Source organism: Cyprinus carpio, chromosome B18 (genome assembly GCF_018340385.1).
Source record: "Cyprinus carpio isolate SPL01 chromosome B18, ASM1834038v1, whole genome shotgun sequence".
Lineage (NCBI taxonomy): Eukaryota > Metazoa > Chordata > Actinopteri > Cypriniformes > Cyprinidae > Cyprinus > Cyprinus carpio.
In genome coordinates, this window is record NC_056614.1 from 4848710 (window position 1) to 4864411 (window position 15702).

General features: G+C 39.4%; 2 protein-coding genes across 3 annotated transcripts in view; one reads left to right on the forward strand and one right to left on the reverse strand.

Annotated features, from left to right (window-relative positions):
- Positions 1 to 12310, forward strand: part of bcl9l (bcl9 like) — a 53881-nt gene extending 41571 nt beyond the window's left edge. Inside the window, 6 exon segments of the mRNA XM_042743587.1 lie at positions 3254 to 3376; positions 6842 to 7007; positions 7327 to 7411; positions 7741 to 10159; positions 10298 to 10558; positions 10730 to 12310. Coding sequence (XP_042599521.1) covers positions 3254 to 3376; positions 6842 to 7007; positions 7327 to 7411; positions 7741 to 10159; positions 10298 to 10558; positions 10730 to 11949 — 4274 coding nt within the window. The 3' untranslated portion in view covers positions 11950 to 12310.
- A 245-nt stretch (positions 12311 to 12555) lies between these two features.
- On the reverse strand, positions 12556 to 15680 carry LOC109067023 (C-X-C chemokine receptor type 5). Of its 2 annotated transcripts, none has more exons than XM_042743592.1 (3): positions 15378 to 15680; positions 14451 to 14543; positions 12556 to 13913 (listed from the first exon to the last, which is right to left on the reverse strand). In XM_042743592.1, exons 2-3 carry the CDS (start codon positions 14505 to 14507, stop codon positions 12840 to 12842), a joined length of 1131 nt encoding a protein of 376 aa, XP_042599526.1. In that variant the 5' UTR covers positions 14508 to 14543; positions 15378 to 15680; the 3' UTR covers positions 12556 to 12839. The 2 variants fall into 2 exon arrangements, with proteins under 2 accessions (XP_042599526.1, XP_042599525.1); XM_042743591.1 differs by lacking the exon at positions 15378 to 15680 and adding an exon at positions 14681 to 15055.
- Between the last annotated feature and the right edge of the window lie 22 nt (positions 15681 to 15702).

A 15702-nucleotide genomic window follows, 5' to 3' on the forward strand; every position in this document is an offset into this window, starting at 1 on the left:
AATAGAGCGGGGTGGAGAGACTGAGGGGGAGGGAGACTCTATTAGCAACAAGTTCCTGAATGTCAACAGGTCCCTTACTGCACACACACACATACACAAGTTCCCTTATGTGGTTTAGTGATTCTGACAAAAACATGTCCGTGTCATGTTTCACACCAACACCAAAGTAAAAAATAACTATATAATTATTATATTTTACAGGAAGAAAGACCACTGAGATTTTTTTTTTTTTTCTTCAAGATGGTTAAGTACAGTTTCCCCCAAAATTCTCATTATTGTAATTGGTTTGGATGTTTTACTTTTCCCCCATTATTATTAATAGTGATCATTACATTTTCATTAATTTTCATCAATTACTTTTTGCTATAGAGTGCTAAAAAGGCATTACAAAACTTAGGCCTACTACTAATTGTTATACACACACACACACACACACACACACACACACACACACACACACACACACACACACACACACACACACACACACACACACACATATATATATATATATATATATATATATATATATATATATATGTGTGTGTGTGTGTGTTGTTCCATCTATCCTATTAAAAGTAAAAACACATTATTCACTTTTTTGTTAATAATACAAATTTTAAAAGAATGTAAGTGAACAAACTTTTTATCAGCAGGTCTATGTTATTATATTTCATTGTTGCAAAAATAAAAATGCATAAAATTAATACACACAATGTAATTTTTTAAATGGTTCAAAAATAATAAATGGCTCTTATGATGTTCCGAAATAATGAAATCTAATGAATTAGATAAATTAAAAAGGTTTGCCAGGAGCATCATGGAAGGAATCCTTCACCAAAATGAAAATTTTGTCATCATTGGTGGTCTGAACAGCTCTTCAATGACATTATTATTATTTTTTATTTTTTTTGCTGCATGTCAGCAGTTGCTATACAGATTGGATGCTAGTCTGCGTTTCTAGTTCTGGTTGCCCTAGTAACAGTTATGAATGCCACTATATAAGATGCTGTTCAGTGTCAGTCCATGTTAACCAGGTTTTATACCACTGAAAATGAACATTCTTGAAGGAGAATGTAAGATATAAAATGCAGCAGTGCATAATGTATCATATCAAAGGTGCAAGAATCAACTTGTGGTGTCACTGACAGCGTGTTAGATTTGAATGTGTGCAAGTGAATGAGACTAAATTACAAGAATGACAACTGTACATGGTGAGAATGTGCTTAATTGTCATAAAAATGCATAGTATCTATGCAAAATATACCTTCTTATTCTTTCTTTTGATTTGGGTTGAAATATGACCAGAGCGTGTTGCTGACAGGACTCGTGAGATTCAGCCAAACTGCTTCTGTCCAATATAAAAAGCAATAACAGGTCTTCTCTTCCTGGATTGCGGAGGCGTGTTTTTCTTTTCACAGTGTGTGTGCCATTTCTTTTTGTTTGGTTCATTGTGCAGTTCTTATTTTATTTCCATTTGCCTGGTGCTTTGTGTATGTCATGTGTGTGTTAGAGAGAGAGATCAGGGGAAATAACGGGGCAATAGAGTGATTTTGAGAAACTGAGTCATCTGGGCTTCCTGTAATAGCACTGAAGCTCTTTTGTGTGTGCATACACACTCTCACTCTTTCACACCTGTGTGGAAGTTAGCAGATGGGTTTATTATAGTTGAAATAGTATAATCCTTTTTAGGAATTAGTTAAAACAATTATATTAAAGAATTGTTTTATTTTTTAAAAAATTCTTTAATATTTGTACATTTTAAATATTATTTATTGGAGTACACTTTTTAAAAATCATAATAGTAATATAAGTCTTAATTCACCTTTCCTTAAAAATGTCTTAAATCAGAGCAGTAAATTCGTAAGGTCATGACGTTAATGTTGCATGCATTGTATTTTTTGTCGTTTTCTAGTACAAATATCTAGCTTCTTTAGGGCAAGATGCATTTACCTGAGATGGAAAATTAATATATGAAGTCTTGTTTTCTGAGAAATGTATCTGAATGAGTTTATGCTTAACAAATATCTGCTAACAGGGTTAGAAAAATAATTTCACTTTCACTTTGAAAAGGTCATTTTTTTTTTTCTGAATTTAAAAATAGTTTAAATTAGTGCTGTCAAACGATTAATCGCATCCAAAATAAACGTTTTTGTTTATATAACATTTGTGTGTGTACTGTGTATATTTTTTTTTTATATTTATGTACTGTGTTTATGTATGTATTTTGAAAATATTTACATGTATATGCATTTATATATTTATATTATTATATTTTATATTATATATAAATATATTTAATATATAAACATAACTTTTTTTGAATATTTTTAAAATGTACAATTTTGTAATTTATCATTTTTACATTTTATTGCACTAATACATATTATTTTCAGTATATGAATTATTATATAGAAGAGAGAGATAATATATAATATAATAATATATTTTTTTTTATCATAATAGCAATGATGGACTGTCAAGTCATCTAATTTTTTGGTAAAAATATGAAGGAATGCTTGATTCTACTTTTAGTTTTGGTTAAAAATAATAGTGGAGAGGATCAGAAATGGGCAAGTGAGAACTTTATTGTCTCTATCCAGCTCTTTTTCAGGGAACCTTTCCTTTCTCTTGTCTTTCTCTCTCTCTTTCTCTGCATATATTGTTCACCCGATAGAAAAGCAAACAGAAAGGCATTCAAATGAAATGCAAGTCACCCATCCACTTCAGACCACTCGACTGCCACACCTGGAAAGGGCCAATGATTAAAGAGAAAGTAGACCAGAGAGAGAGAGCTGACTCACTCATTTACGTAAACTGATGTCTGCTGGGAACAAAAGAGGATGCAGAAAAGGTCAGCTCTTTATCTCTGCCCGCCACCAACACTGCGTGCGCAGGCCGAGGACACCACAACTGAACGCTGTGCTCACTCTCTCTCTCTTCCTCTCATTTTCACTCTCTCCTCTCCCTTGGTTTCTCCCTCACTGTGTCTGGTATTCGAGGTTAGGGGATGTTTCAAGGCTTTGGAGGCCTTGTGTGTCCACTCATTCCGCTGAAATGCCTAAACATTTCTGGAGTGCTCTGTGTCTGGAGTTTGTGAGAATGCTATGCATTTTAAATTAGCTTTTTGAGAAAGATTGTAGGCATTGGCTTATATCAGTGTGGACAGAAAACCATACTGTCTTATATAAATACGTGTAATTGATTCTAAATATGTTTACATCACTGTGTTTTTCCTAATGGTGTCCAGTAGAGGGAGTGATGCGCAGCAAACGCCGGTGTGTGCTGGAGAGAAAGCAGCCGTACAGTGGTGATGAATGGTGCTCAGGGGCCGAAACTGAGGAAGAGGATGAGAAACCCCTTTCTGCCACTCACCGTGAGTTCACACATACACACACACACACACACACACACACACACACACACACACACAGAGCAAGTACAGCCTGCCAGTCTGAACCTTTACATAAATACTGTCTTATAAACCTTAATGAATGTTTCTTCCTGTAGACTGTTTACACAAATGTCTGGTTGACGACTTTGTCGTAAAAACACACAGTGCTGTTGATTCAGTGTAAAAAAAAAAAAAAAAAAAAAACTAAATGTTGTAATTCAGCTCGTATTCATATATCAGAATTAAAAAAAAGAGAAAGAAACCAAGATTGAAGTGAATTTCAATTACACTTTAGTGTACTTTAACTTTTTACAGACTACCACAGTTATTTCACACACACACACACACACACACACACACACACACACATATATATATTTTATCCCCCTGATTTAAAAAAATATATATTTATAAAACTATACTTTGTGTTATATTATACTGGCATTACATACAAAAGGAAAAAAAATGGCTAATGGGTGTTTTTTAATACAACAGCTGATGGAGTGATGGCAAATTGTATATATTTACATTTACATTTAATCATTTAGCAGACGCTTTTATCCAAAGCGACTTACAAATGAGAGCAGTAGAAACAATCAGATCAACAAGAGAACAACAACGGTATGCAAGTGCTATGACAAGTCTCAGTTAGTCTAGTACAGAACATGTAGCCAGGGTTTTTTTTTTTATTTTTTTTTTAAATGAACATGATAGACAAGAAAAAGAAAAGGTAAGTACTAGTATTAGTTGGTTAAGTGCAGGCGAAAGTGCATCTTTCTCTCTTCTGACCAACACAGTCAATCAATATTTTGGTAACACTTTATTTTAAGGACCAGTTCTCACTATTAACATGCATGCATATTACCAGTGGATTGGCTGTTTAAATTAGACTTTCAAAGCACATATTAATATATTGCCATATACTGCCTTATTCTGCATGACCATATTTTAGATCCCTTAATACAACCGTAACACTTACCTTACTATCTATTAATTAGCAGCACATTAGGAATGGGAATCAAATGGAAACAATTAACAATTTAGTTGTAATGGCACAAAAATTAAAATTATGAAAGGGGACCATCTTGCCCACACATTGGGGCAAAATGACCCCCTAAACCCGGACACATCTTGACCCAATTTATATCACACACACACACATAAAGAATAAATACACGACTAGATAAAAAGTTAATCAAGACATGCTTCATGTTGTCTTGGGAAAGCATGATGAGAATTTATTTTATTTATTTTTTTAATTTTTTAAGCTTAAAGTTTTTATGTTGATAGATAGACAAGCCAACAAAACTACTTTTATAAATGCACACTATTTAGATCTTGGCCAACCACTAGATATTAAAACCGTCATTCGTCTTCCGCTGCAACACTTCACACTTGTACTCTCTTAGACTGCTTTAGTGCCATCTTCAAAGCCTTACATTCTTGTGTTTGTGTCTGAGTTTGGTTGTGCATCTCTGTTTCTGACCACAATCCTGGAGTGTATGCACGCCCTGTGCTACCTGCTATTCTGTACCAGAGAGAATCTGATAAAGAAGCATTCGAAGACTTGTTTGCATAGCAAACAAAAAAACAGATAGAAACACAAACAGCCCTACTAACGGTTACGAACTGCACTGCTGTTTCCATATCATTCCATATAAACAGTTTTTATGGCACTAAAAAATTGACATTCTGAAAGAAATAAAGGTATATGTATAAAATGCAGCAGTGCATAAATGCATCCTATTAAAGATGTGGGATTCAACACTTGCTGAGTTTATGCTGACAGCACTTAAATTTCATTGATTTTCATATGTATCATCAGCGTGGTAGATTTGAATGTCTCAAAGTGTATGAAACTACCACTGCATTACAATAAAGAGAATTAAGGTGGTGTGAATATGATCAATTGTCATAAAAATGTATATCATTTGAAACTAATTATAATTTTGTGTTTCTTTCTTTTGATTTTGGGGTGAAATATGACTAGGACATGTTCCTGACAGGTCACATGAGATTCACCCAAACAGCTTCTCTGCACAGAAGAGGCATACTGAATGAAGACTTGTTTGCATAGGCCAAAAAAAGAAAAACAGAAATGAGTGTCTTAAAGGGATAGTCCAACCAAAAAGAAGGTTTTGTCTTCATTTAAAGACACTCATGTCTACCCAAACCCTGTATGACTTTATTTTGTGGAACACAAGAGGATTGTCAGCCTTTGTCACAATTAACCTTCACTGTATAGTTTAAAAGGGGATGCAATAAAAATGAATGGTAACTGAGGCTGTAAATTTAATGCCTTAACCTCCTTGTTTGGAGAACTATCAGGAGTAAATGATGAAAGAATTTCATGGGTGAAATATCACTTTAAAACTACTCCTCATGACTGACAATTGGCATGCAGTTATTGATAAAACAGAAGAAAACTTGGGGCAACAGTCAACTGTATTGTACTTCTGTTTATGATATTTTTCTATACCAGCGAGTTCACTATAACTAGTATGGGTTTAGTATGGTTCCTAAGGCATTAACTACAACTTATAGTGACATTTGTATATGAAAAAGCAGTTGAAATATTATACATTTAAAAGTGTATTGTTGGCATTTGACTCTGAACTTGCCATTTAATAGTATGAGAGGTATGACATTGAGCTTTAAAAGCTATTATCCCCTCTTGTGAAGTAAGCTCAGCCTTCCTTATCTGTGTATAGAGACGTGACTGAAGGTGTGTCATGAAACATTACCTGCACAAGAGCAACACAACACCCCTAACAAACTCTGTATTGCCCTTTAAGGAAAATGTCCCGCTCTGTAACTTTGACTTTGCCTGAGTCATATCAAAATTTTAAAGACATTAAGATGAATCAAAGTTTCAAAAATTCATTTTGTGTGACATTCATGAGACAGAACATGGCCTGTTTGTTTTTCATTTTGTACAAATCTTCAGCATTTCATATCTGCCCACATAAATTCATGACGTAAATGCTAAGCCATCAGACGTTCATAATGGAACTAAAGGTCTGGGAAGTTTTCTGTGGGATTTAGCTCCTCCTTGTGGTTTTCCGGAAATTTTTATGGTAGTAAACAAACATTTAGGTTATTGGATTGATATTTCATTATAATATTCTGACAGTTTTTAATATTTATGATTAATAGTTAAATAATAATAAATAATATTTCAGATGTATTTGATAAAAAAATAAAATAAAATAAAAAAACATTATTGTTTTTTACCTTCCCTTAAAATGATGGTTGGGCATATATGTTTACAAGTGAATCACTGCTTCCAGTTTTTGTAATGTGAAATGTTAAAAACCACTTGACATATGGCATCAAGTAACCTATGTAAAATGTATAAAAACTGTATGTAACCAGATTAATTTTCTGCCATTACAAATATTTTATCGCTCAATCACAATTTTTTTTATTTTATTTTTTTTCTCACAGGTGAGCATGTGATGTGTCCTAGTCAGGGCCACTCTGGTTCATCTGCCGCAGGCCATGTTAGTGATCCAGGAGGTCCAGCACTAGGTGGACCTGGTATTCGCACAGATCTGCATCCTCGTCCCCCTCAGCAAGTAGTGTATGTCTTCACCACCAGCCTAGCCAACAGGTCAGTATGATCGCTTTGTTTAGTGCCAGTAGTCTCTGCAACTTGACAGTCTGTTTTGAACAAATGGGATATTTACCATACATTGCCATGTCTAAGCCGGAAATTTCTGTGAAAGCCACAACAAAGGAGTTGATTTATATGCACGTATCATCTTAGCAGCCAGTTTTCCACCACAGTCTTTTAACAGGTGTAGGAGTGTGCTTTTACAAGCCATTGTTACGTGACTGAATAGAAAACTATTAAAATCATAGGAAACTGTTTTTCCCCCTAATTTCTTTGTTGTTAAGTAGATTTAACAACCCTTTTTTATTTTCTGCAGTGCTGCAGAAGCAGTGATGCATGGCCACACAGACTCCATCCTCTTGTATCACCAGCAGAATGTCCCTCGTACCAAGCTGGATCAGGTCTGTCTATATGTGTATACACATTGTGTTCCCACATGCCTTCATATTTTTATTATATTAAGTTGGTACTGTAAATTACATGGGTTTGTTTATGTTTGTAAGTAGAGTGGAAAAATTGTGTCACAGCATCCACATTTGCAGGTGCTTGGTGGCGAGGCACTGTATTTGTTTAAATGGCTATTTAAATCACAATGCTTATCTTTGTTCCTGTTTCTGTTTTGAACAGTACAGTTCAAGTCTTTTGTGATGTATTGACCTGAGATTAATAATGGCATTAACAGCACCCATTTCTTTCTCTCTTTCCTTTTTTTTTGTATCTGTCTGAGCAGTCTTCTGGCATTGGAAAACTCTCCAACCTGACAGAGCAGATCAGCTCTAGTCACAGTCCTCCCATTGGCACACCCAAATCCCAAAGTGGTACACCCCGGCCAGCTTCTGTTGGTGGAGTTGTTGGAGGACACCTTCCAGGCACCAGTACTCCTTCTTCTACAGGGCATCCAGATGGTGAGCCAGCCCAAACCCTCCGAGGAGGAGGAACGTCAAACAGCAACAGCCGCTCTGCAGTTCATTCACTGGGCCAAGGAAGTTCAGGCCCACAGTCTGTGGGAGTTTCAGGACCAGACGGAATTGACAGGCCAGGTACTATAGCCCACCATGGTACAGGTGTGTCTCCTTCATCAAGTCCCTCTGCATTATCTGTACACCGTCAGAGTGAACTGGGCCAACGTGGAGGGCCAGGAAACACAGATGGCCTCTCTAAGGAGCAGTTGGAACATCGTGAACGCTCTTTACAGACTCTTCGAGACATTGAAAGGTTGCTTCTCCGTAGTGGAGCCGGTGCAAGCCACGAGGAACCTAATGGCAATCCTAATGGGACTAATGTTAATAACAATAATAGTAATGATGGAAGTATAGGTTTGCAAGATGGTGAGAATGGTGGTGGGAATACTGGTAATTGCCATAGCAACAATGCTGGTATACCTGTTATGCCCCCTGGTGGTGGAATGAAAAAGTATGAGGAGCCGTTACAGTCCATCATCTCACAGACACAGAATCTTGGTGGGCCTGGATTGGATGACTCACTGATGGGCTCACACCATGTTATGCCACCACATTCCCACCACCTCTCCTCACCCTCAGGGTTAGACATGGGGCCCCTTATGGGACCCGAAGGTGTAACACCAGAGCAGCTAGCTTGGAGGAAGCTTCAAGAAGAGTACTACCAGGAGAAAAGGCGGCAACACGAGATGAACCCCCACCAACATCCCCAGCATTTCCGCATGATGCCAGAGATGGGCATGCCTGGGGGGCCTCAAATGCTGATGAGGGGACCCCCACCACCATATCAGAGTAAACCTGGTGATCAACAGTGGGGGCCAGGACCAATGGTAGGGGGAGGAATGGGAGGGAATTCACGAGTAAAAGACATGCATCAGGAAGGTCCTCGAGGGCCAAGGTTTCTTGGACAGATGCGAGGTCCTGTAGGGGGTGGGGGTTACCCAGAAAGTCCTGGAGGAATTCTAGGTATGGAGGGGCTGGGGCCTCAAAGACCTCAAAGGCCAGGCATGGGTTGGATAGATGAGATGCCTCCAAACATGGGTGGTGGAGGCCCATTTCATGGGTGCTATCCTCCAGGGGGACCTGGGGGACCTCCCCAGCCATTTCAGGGTGATTTGGATCGCCCCATAACACGGGAAGAGATGTTCCGCAGGCTCCATAGATTGGACTTGCAGCAACTGTCCAGACAGCAACAGCAGGCAGGGCTTGGAGGTCCAAGGATGATGGATAATACTGGGGGACCAGGCTTCCCCAATCCTGGAATCGGAGGAGGCCCACCCTCCCGTGGTGATCCAATGGACTTCCCTGGTTCTCGGACTATAATGGGCTCTCCTATCGGTGGAGTAGGCAGTGATGGTGGCCCCACAATGAGAGACTTAGTTGACTCTCCTTTAGGGGGTAACCTCAATATGAATATGGGCATGAATATGAATCCACAGGGGCAGCAGTTCTTGGTTCAGAAGCTGAGGGGGGGTCCTGGAATTGGCGGACCGCTTGGGGAGATGTTGAACCCTGATGATATCTCCCGCATTAGGGCTTCACAAAATGGCCGTGGTGGTGCTAACAAAGGAATGATCCCTGGCCCAGATGGACCTCTTCAGTTTCCCAACCAGAGCTCCTTTCCTGGTAGTCAGGGGGATGGCTCATATATGCAGCAGCCAGGCCCTGATATGTTTGGACCAGACCAGCCAGGTCCTCCCCACATGAGCAACACCTCAAGACTTAGTCACATTCCCATGAACCCTGGCTCAAGAGGTACAGACCTTGGTGCCCGACACCCTCCTGATCTGCCCATTAGTGTTAACCCAATGGGTTCCCCAGCTATACCCCCATCTCACCAGCTCAAATCGCCCTCTCTTAGTCAGGAGCCATCACCCCTCATGCCTTCACCCTCTGCAGCAGGCCTGAAATCACCCAGCCAGCTACCACAGAGTGGTCCAACTCACCCTCCTCTACCTGCAGCCTCTGGGGCTGGAACACCCTCTTCGACCTCTATTAAGTCCCCCCAGGTAATGGGCCCTTCTCTTGGTCTTCGCTCACCGTCTGGCTCCCCTGGACACCTTAAATCTCCATCCATGCCTGTTGCTTCACCTGGCTGGATTGCCTCACCCAAGACTACTATGCCTAGCCCTGGGGGGCCTCCTAGTGTCAAGGTCGCAGGCAATGGAGGTAGCAGCTCCACTGATACAGGTAAAGTTACAGGTACTGATACAGGTGTTCATTGAAATATGAAAAACTTTTTGGATTTTCAGGGTTTTGTGTAAATTTATGCTTTAGCATAAATTACATGTTTTTTTGTTTGTCTTTTTTGATTTTTGTTTATATTAGGTATGTCCCTGCCACCTAGGAGTTCCAACTCAACACCCATCAGTCAGCCTTCCAACTCTATTAATCCTAGTATTAAGGATTTCACATCCTCACTAGATGCCCCTCCCTCCCAGAATCCTTTATCCCTAATAATGTCTCAGATGTCAAAGTATGCCATGCCTAGCTCCACTCCGCTGTACCATGATGCCATCAAGACAATCGCCACATCAGATGATGAGATGCTACCCGATAGACCCCTCCTACCTGGAATCAACATGTCAGGTACAGATTTTATAGTACATTTGATCACCTGTTTTAGAATCCAGAACTAACACTGCATCATTTTCTCCTTCAGATCATTGTTTGATGCCATGTTATATTATTTTATCTTACTGTGTTTGTCTAAAAGAGAAGTTTCATTAAAATCATTACATGTAAACTTTTTTCCAGTAGGCAACATTGGAAATCACCAGTCTACTCAAATGCTCCTCACCTCGCAGGGTTCAATGGGACCTCACAGCGGTCCGCAAAGTCCAATGGGAATGGTTCTCCAAGGAGCCCCACAGCTATCCCACGATCCTTCTGGACCTATGCTCCCATCCCCTAACCCTATGGGAATGCCAGGAATGACCTCAGCAATAATAGGAGGACCTCCAGATGGGATAGGGCCTTGTAATGTTTCCCCAATGCATCCCCAAAACCAGATGGGAGGATTCCCTCGCATGCAGGGACCTCTTCACTCCCCTATTGGTGGAATGGGGCAGCAGTACCCCCAGCGCCCCGAAGAGGTCTTACCACCCCAACAGATGCACCTTCTAAGCAAAGGCATGTCTCACCAGCGGCCACTTCACCAACCAGACTCTTTTCCATCCATGCCCATGGGTGATGGTCCAGACCTGAGTGAGGTCATCCGGCCTACACATACAGGCATTCCTGAGTTTGATCTTTCACGAATCATTCCTGCGGACAAGCCCAGCAGCACCCTGCAGTACTTCCCCAAAAGTGAAGCCATGTCCCAGCCACAGCAAAATCCACACCAGGGCCAGTTGCCTCCACAGGCTTCTTCTGCTCAACTTCTTAAACAGCTCTCCTCATCTGGACCTCCCCATAGCAGCGTCCCCTCCTCCAATCCCCATATCGCTAACCTACAGAACATGATGGCTGAGCAACAGCTGCCTCTACACCCCTCACATTCACATTGTGGGATGCGTCCAGGTATGGGCATGCCTCAGATCGGCTCCAGGGGCATGGGATCAGGAGGTGGGATGGGGCCCATATGCCACCCAGGGCACATGATGGGCAGGACAGGCATGTCGCCACAACAACAGCTCCAGCAACAACATCACCATCAGCAGCAGCAGGCCATGATGGCTAACAACCTCTTACAACACCCATCCCACCCTCCCCGTGGCATGCTGTCTCCACAGCAGCACCCTCATAATCTTATGGCCCAGCAGAATCTAATGATGATGCAGGCTAAGCAGCGGGGCATGGCTCTCCCTGGGGAACACTTTGGCCAGCAAGGCGCCCTCATGTCCCCTCAGGGGGCTATGATGGGACCTCCACATTCACAGTCGGGCATGATGGGCCCCCAGAGTCTTAGACAACGGAGCATGTCCCTGGACAGCCCATTGGGCTATGGGCCTGGAAGTATGGCCAACATGCCCTTTTAATCATAATGCCCTTTTGGCTTCTCTGTAAAACTGTAAAAACCTTGTTTCTTAATGGCTATTTCTCATTTAGACATTTTTTTTATTGCCACTGACAGTGGCAATTAGATGCTAAAAATATTGGTTTTAGAAATATTTTCTTGATGCTGAAGTTACCTTTTGGTGAAACGAAAACTGTTGAGGGTTATCATTACAGTTAAGTAACACAATCTGAAGCCATTTTTTTAAAGATAATTGTAAAATATGTATATTTCAGATCAATGTGTTTGATTGCAAAGGAAAAAGCCTCTGGGTTTCTATGTTCTAATTACATTCTGGCTACCAAACTGTTGTGGAAGGTAATATATAAATATCATGTATATATATATATATATATATATATATATATATATATATATATATATATATATATATATACACACATATAGATGCTGTAAATAAGATGCAATTTGTGCTTGTTTGCAAATGTTCTGTATACTGTGTTTTATTAGAAATCTAATAACAAATCTGAAAAAAAAAAATCAGTTCACTTACTTGTGTTGACCTTGTTTGATGTGTGTGAGGGTACATTTTTGACTGATGATCACAAAAAAAAAAAAAATCAGGACATAGGATTATACCACTTTTTATTTCCAATTATTTGTTACATAACCATTTGTTATCTGGTATTTAATATAATACATTCAAAACATAATGCAAAGCACTACAACATTTCATTTACTATGCTTAGCTTTGCTTATTAATGAAATTCAACCTCTGACTAACAGATTGTTCAAATTTATATGATTTCAGTCGCTTGCAGTGATAGGCTCAGGATGCAGGTAAAGCTGTAAATCACAGATAGTTGGCAATTTAAAGATTAAAAAAAAAATTACAAAAATGTCCAGCTGCTATTAGATGTATTGGCTACTTGTTGTAGTAGTAAAAGCCTCTGAGACAGATACCCTGTTCAAATTTTTTGTGCGCTGACCTGACAGGCATACATGCAGACACTTTATCTTTGTAAGCAACTGCAGGAGGTCTCTTCGGAAACGGACCCCAATGAAGGCATACAAGATTGGATTCAGACAACAGTGAGAGAAGCCAATGCTCTCTGTGACTATTGTCACCTGTTGCAGTGTGTTGCGAGTATGACAGCTTTCAGGCATAGCACCCAGCACCACCAGGGTATGCATAAAAATGGTGATGTTATATGGTAACCAGCACAGGCAGAAAACCAGTGTAACCAGTAGGGCCAGTCGAATTGCTCCCTGTTTCTCCAGACTTCTCTGGCTTTGGCAAAGAGTGATGATTACAGAAGTGTAGCAGAACCCCATGATCACCAGAGGCAGAAAGAAGCACAGCAGGTGTGTGATGAAGCGGCTGGTCAACATCCAGTTGCTTGCATGGATGGCATGGTTGTTGTAAGAGCAAAAGAATCTGGAAGGGTTGTTCTTCTCTTTCTCCACAGACAGGAACACCATATTGGGAATGGTCACAAATAGACACAGGAGCCAGAGCAGTGCGCAGGTGAGGTGAACAGTCTTAGGCCGACGGGTCTGGAGACTGGGGATGGCGTGCACAATGGCGAGGTAGCGATCAAAGCCAATGCATGCCAAAAGCAGACTCCCGCACACCAGATTTAGGCGATTAACAAGGCCCAATAGCTTGCAGAGGAAGTTTCCGAAAAGCCATCCGGCCACCCCTTCGGTAACTGCAAATGGTAAAGTGAAGAGGAGGAGCAGGTCCGCCAGTGCCAGATGTAGCAGATAGATCTCTGTGATGCGCAGGTTCCTCCGCCGTTTAAGCAGAATGGTCAAGAGGAGGCCATTTCCTATTAGGCCCAGGAAAAAAACCACACCATATACAAGAGGTTGAAACACGGTGTGAAACAGATGCAGTGGTTTACTTTCATTGTTGCAGATGTACTCCAGTTCTTCATCAGAAGGTACTTCTGTCACATTGTCATAGTAATTTAAATCCAAATCCTGAAATAGACATTTCAGTTAGATCAGCCACATTTGATTTCTTTTCTAGACACCACAAAATTTACAATAGATGCCCTCCATATTTTTATTTTTTTTCAGCAGTACAAAGTACATCCAACTTCAACAGTGATATTTGATTCCTTTAATCTTTAAAGTTTAACTGAAAACAGTTTCATTTACAGGAAGTGATTTAAAGGAAATCACACTTCCTGTTTTTTTCAGTATTTAAAATTTAATTATTATTAAAACAATTAATTATTAATAATAATAACAACAACAATAATAACAATATAGCAAATTGTGATTTAGACAAAATTATTCACAAGAAACAATCTAAAGATACTTCATGTGGGCTGTATTTTTGCTGTTGTTCTTAAAAAGTACAATTCATTTGATATAACGCACATTTCTCTTTTTATTTATTACAGGATGCAAATTAAATCAATGATGACTACCGGTCCACAGGAAACGTCTAACCATAAATTACCATGAATAAACAAAACAAAAAAAAAAAGTTGAGAGTTCAGAAATACTCACTTCAAAAATGATGTTCTCTGTTATGTGATCCATGTTTGTGTTGATAACGGTGACCATACTATTGTCTCAGAATTGTGCGTCCTCCACTCCGGGCTTAAAGAATGCAGTGTTTCAGTGATAAAACCCCTCTGAACAACTAACCCATGATTTACGCTCAAGACTCAAGTCTCAAGTCTCAAGTCTCAAGTCACGCCTTTTTAAAATATACCTCCTCAAGGAAACGCACTCACCTTATTTGAATTTTTCAGAAGAACAATGAAAGAAACCCACACGTTTCCTTTACAGAACAAAATCCCCCACTGTCCTGCAGTTCAGATTTATACAGCACTAATTGGCATAGTTTGAACGTTTGCACGAAACTCTCACATCTTGATCTTTATTGATTGATCATTATTGTTGAAAGCTGCAGTGGTTTAGCACTGAACAAATCTTCGCACGTAACTGTTTTCTCAGCAGTCAGGCATGGTTACAGAAACCTATAATTATTTTACAAAACTTACATTACAACGGTTTTATTTCTATTTCTTTTTTTATTATTATTATTAAAAGGTAAGAGCTGATAACGAAGGGAAAATCTTTGCACTTTGGCCACTACACAATTCCCATATTTATTTAATTACTTTATCATTATCCAAATGTTTAAATAATAAATAAATAATTTTTTTGAGTGGTATAGTGCAAATGTAAAATAATATATATTTTTAAACTTAGCATTAACATCTGAAAGTCAACCAACCATTTTTGTTTAAAATTTTGGAATGTGTATGTTTTATGGTTCCCAAGTCAAATTATGATTTATTATAAATCTGGACACTACATAACATCTGATAAGTAGGTTATAAGTATCGGCAAAGCAAGCATCACTTTCACTATTACTTTTATTTGGCTTTTAGATCTACTTTAGATGTTGCACTTTAACATACAAACCTCAATAACCGCCTACAACACGCTTGCTTTGTGGCAGCAAGTTTCGCACGGACAAGCACTGACTAATCCCTTTTCTACCCTTAAAATCACCCCTCTCAGATAATGTAAAACCTGGCTGTGAAAATGATTGCTACAACCATGAACACATTATGAGTGTGTGAAGCTTGTTGGAGTGACTCCAGCTTATTATAGGGAAGAAAAAAATTGCTCAGAAATGCTTGATTTTACTCCCTTGTTACCACTATAATCTAGCTTTTAGCTATAATGGAACTATAAAATCCATCTATCCATTTTCCAACAGCTTGTCCTATGAAGCTGAAGCCCA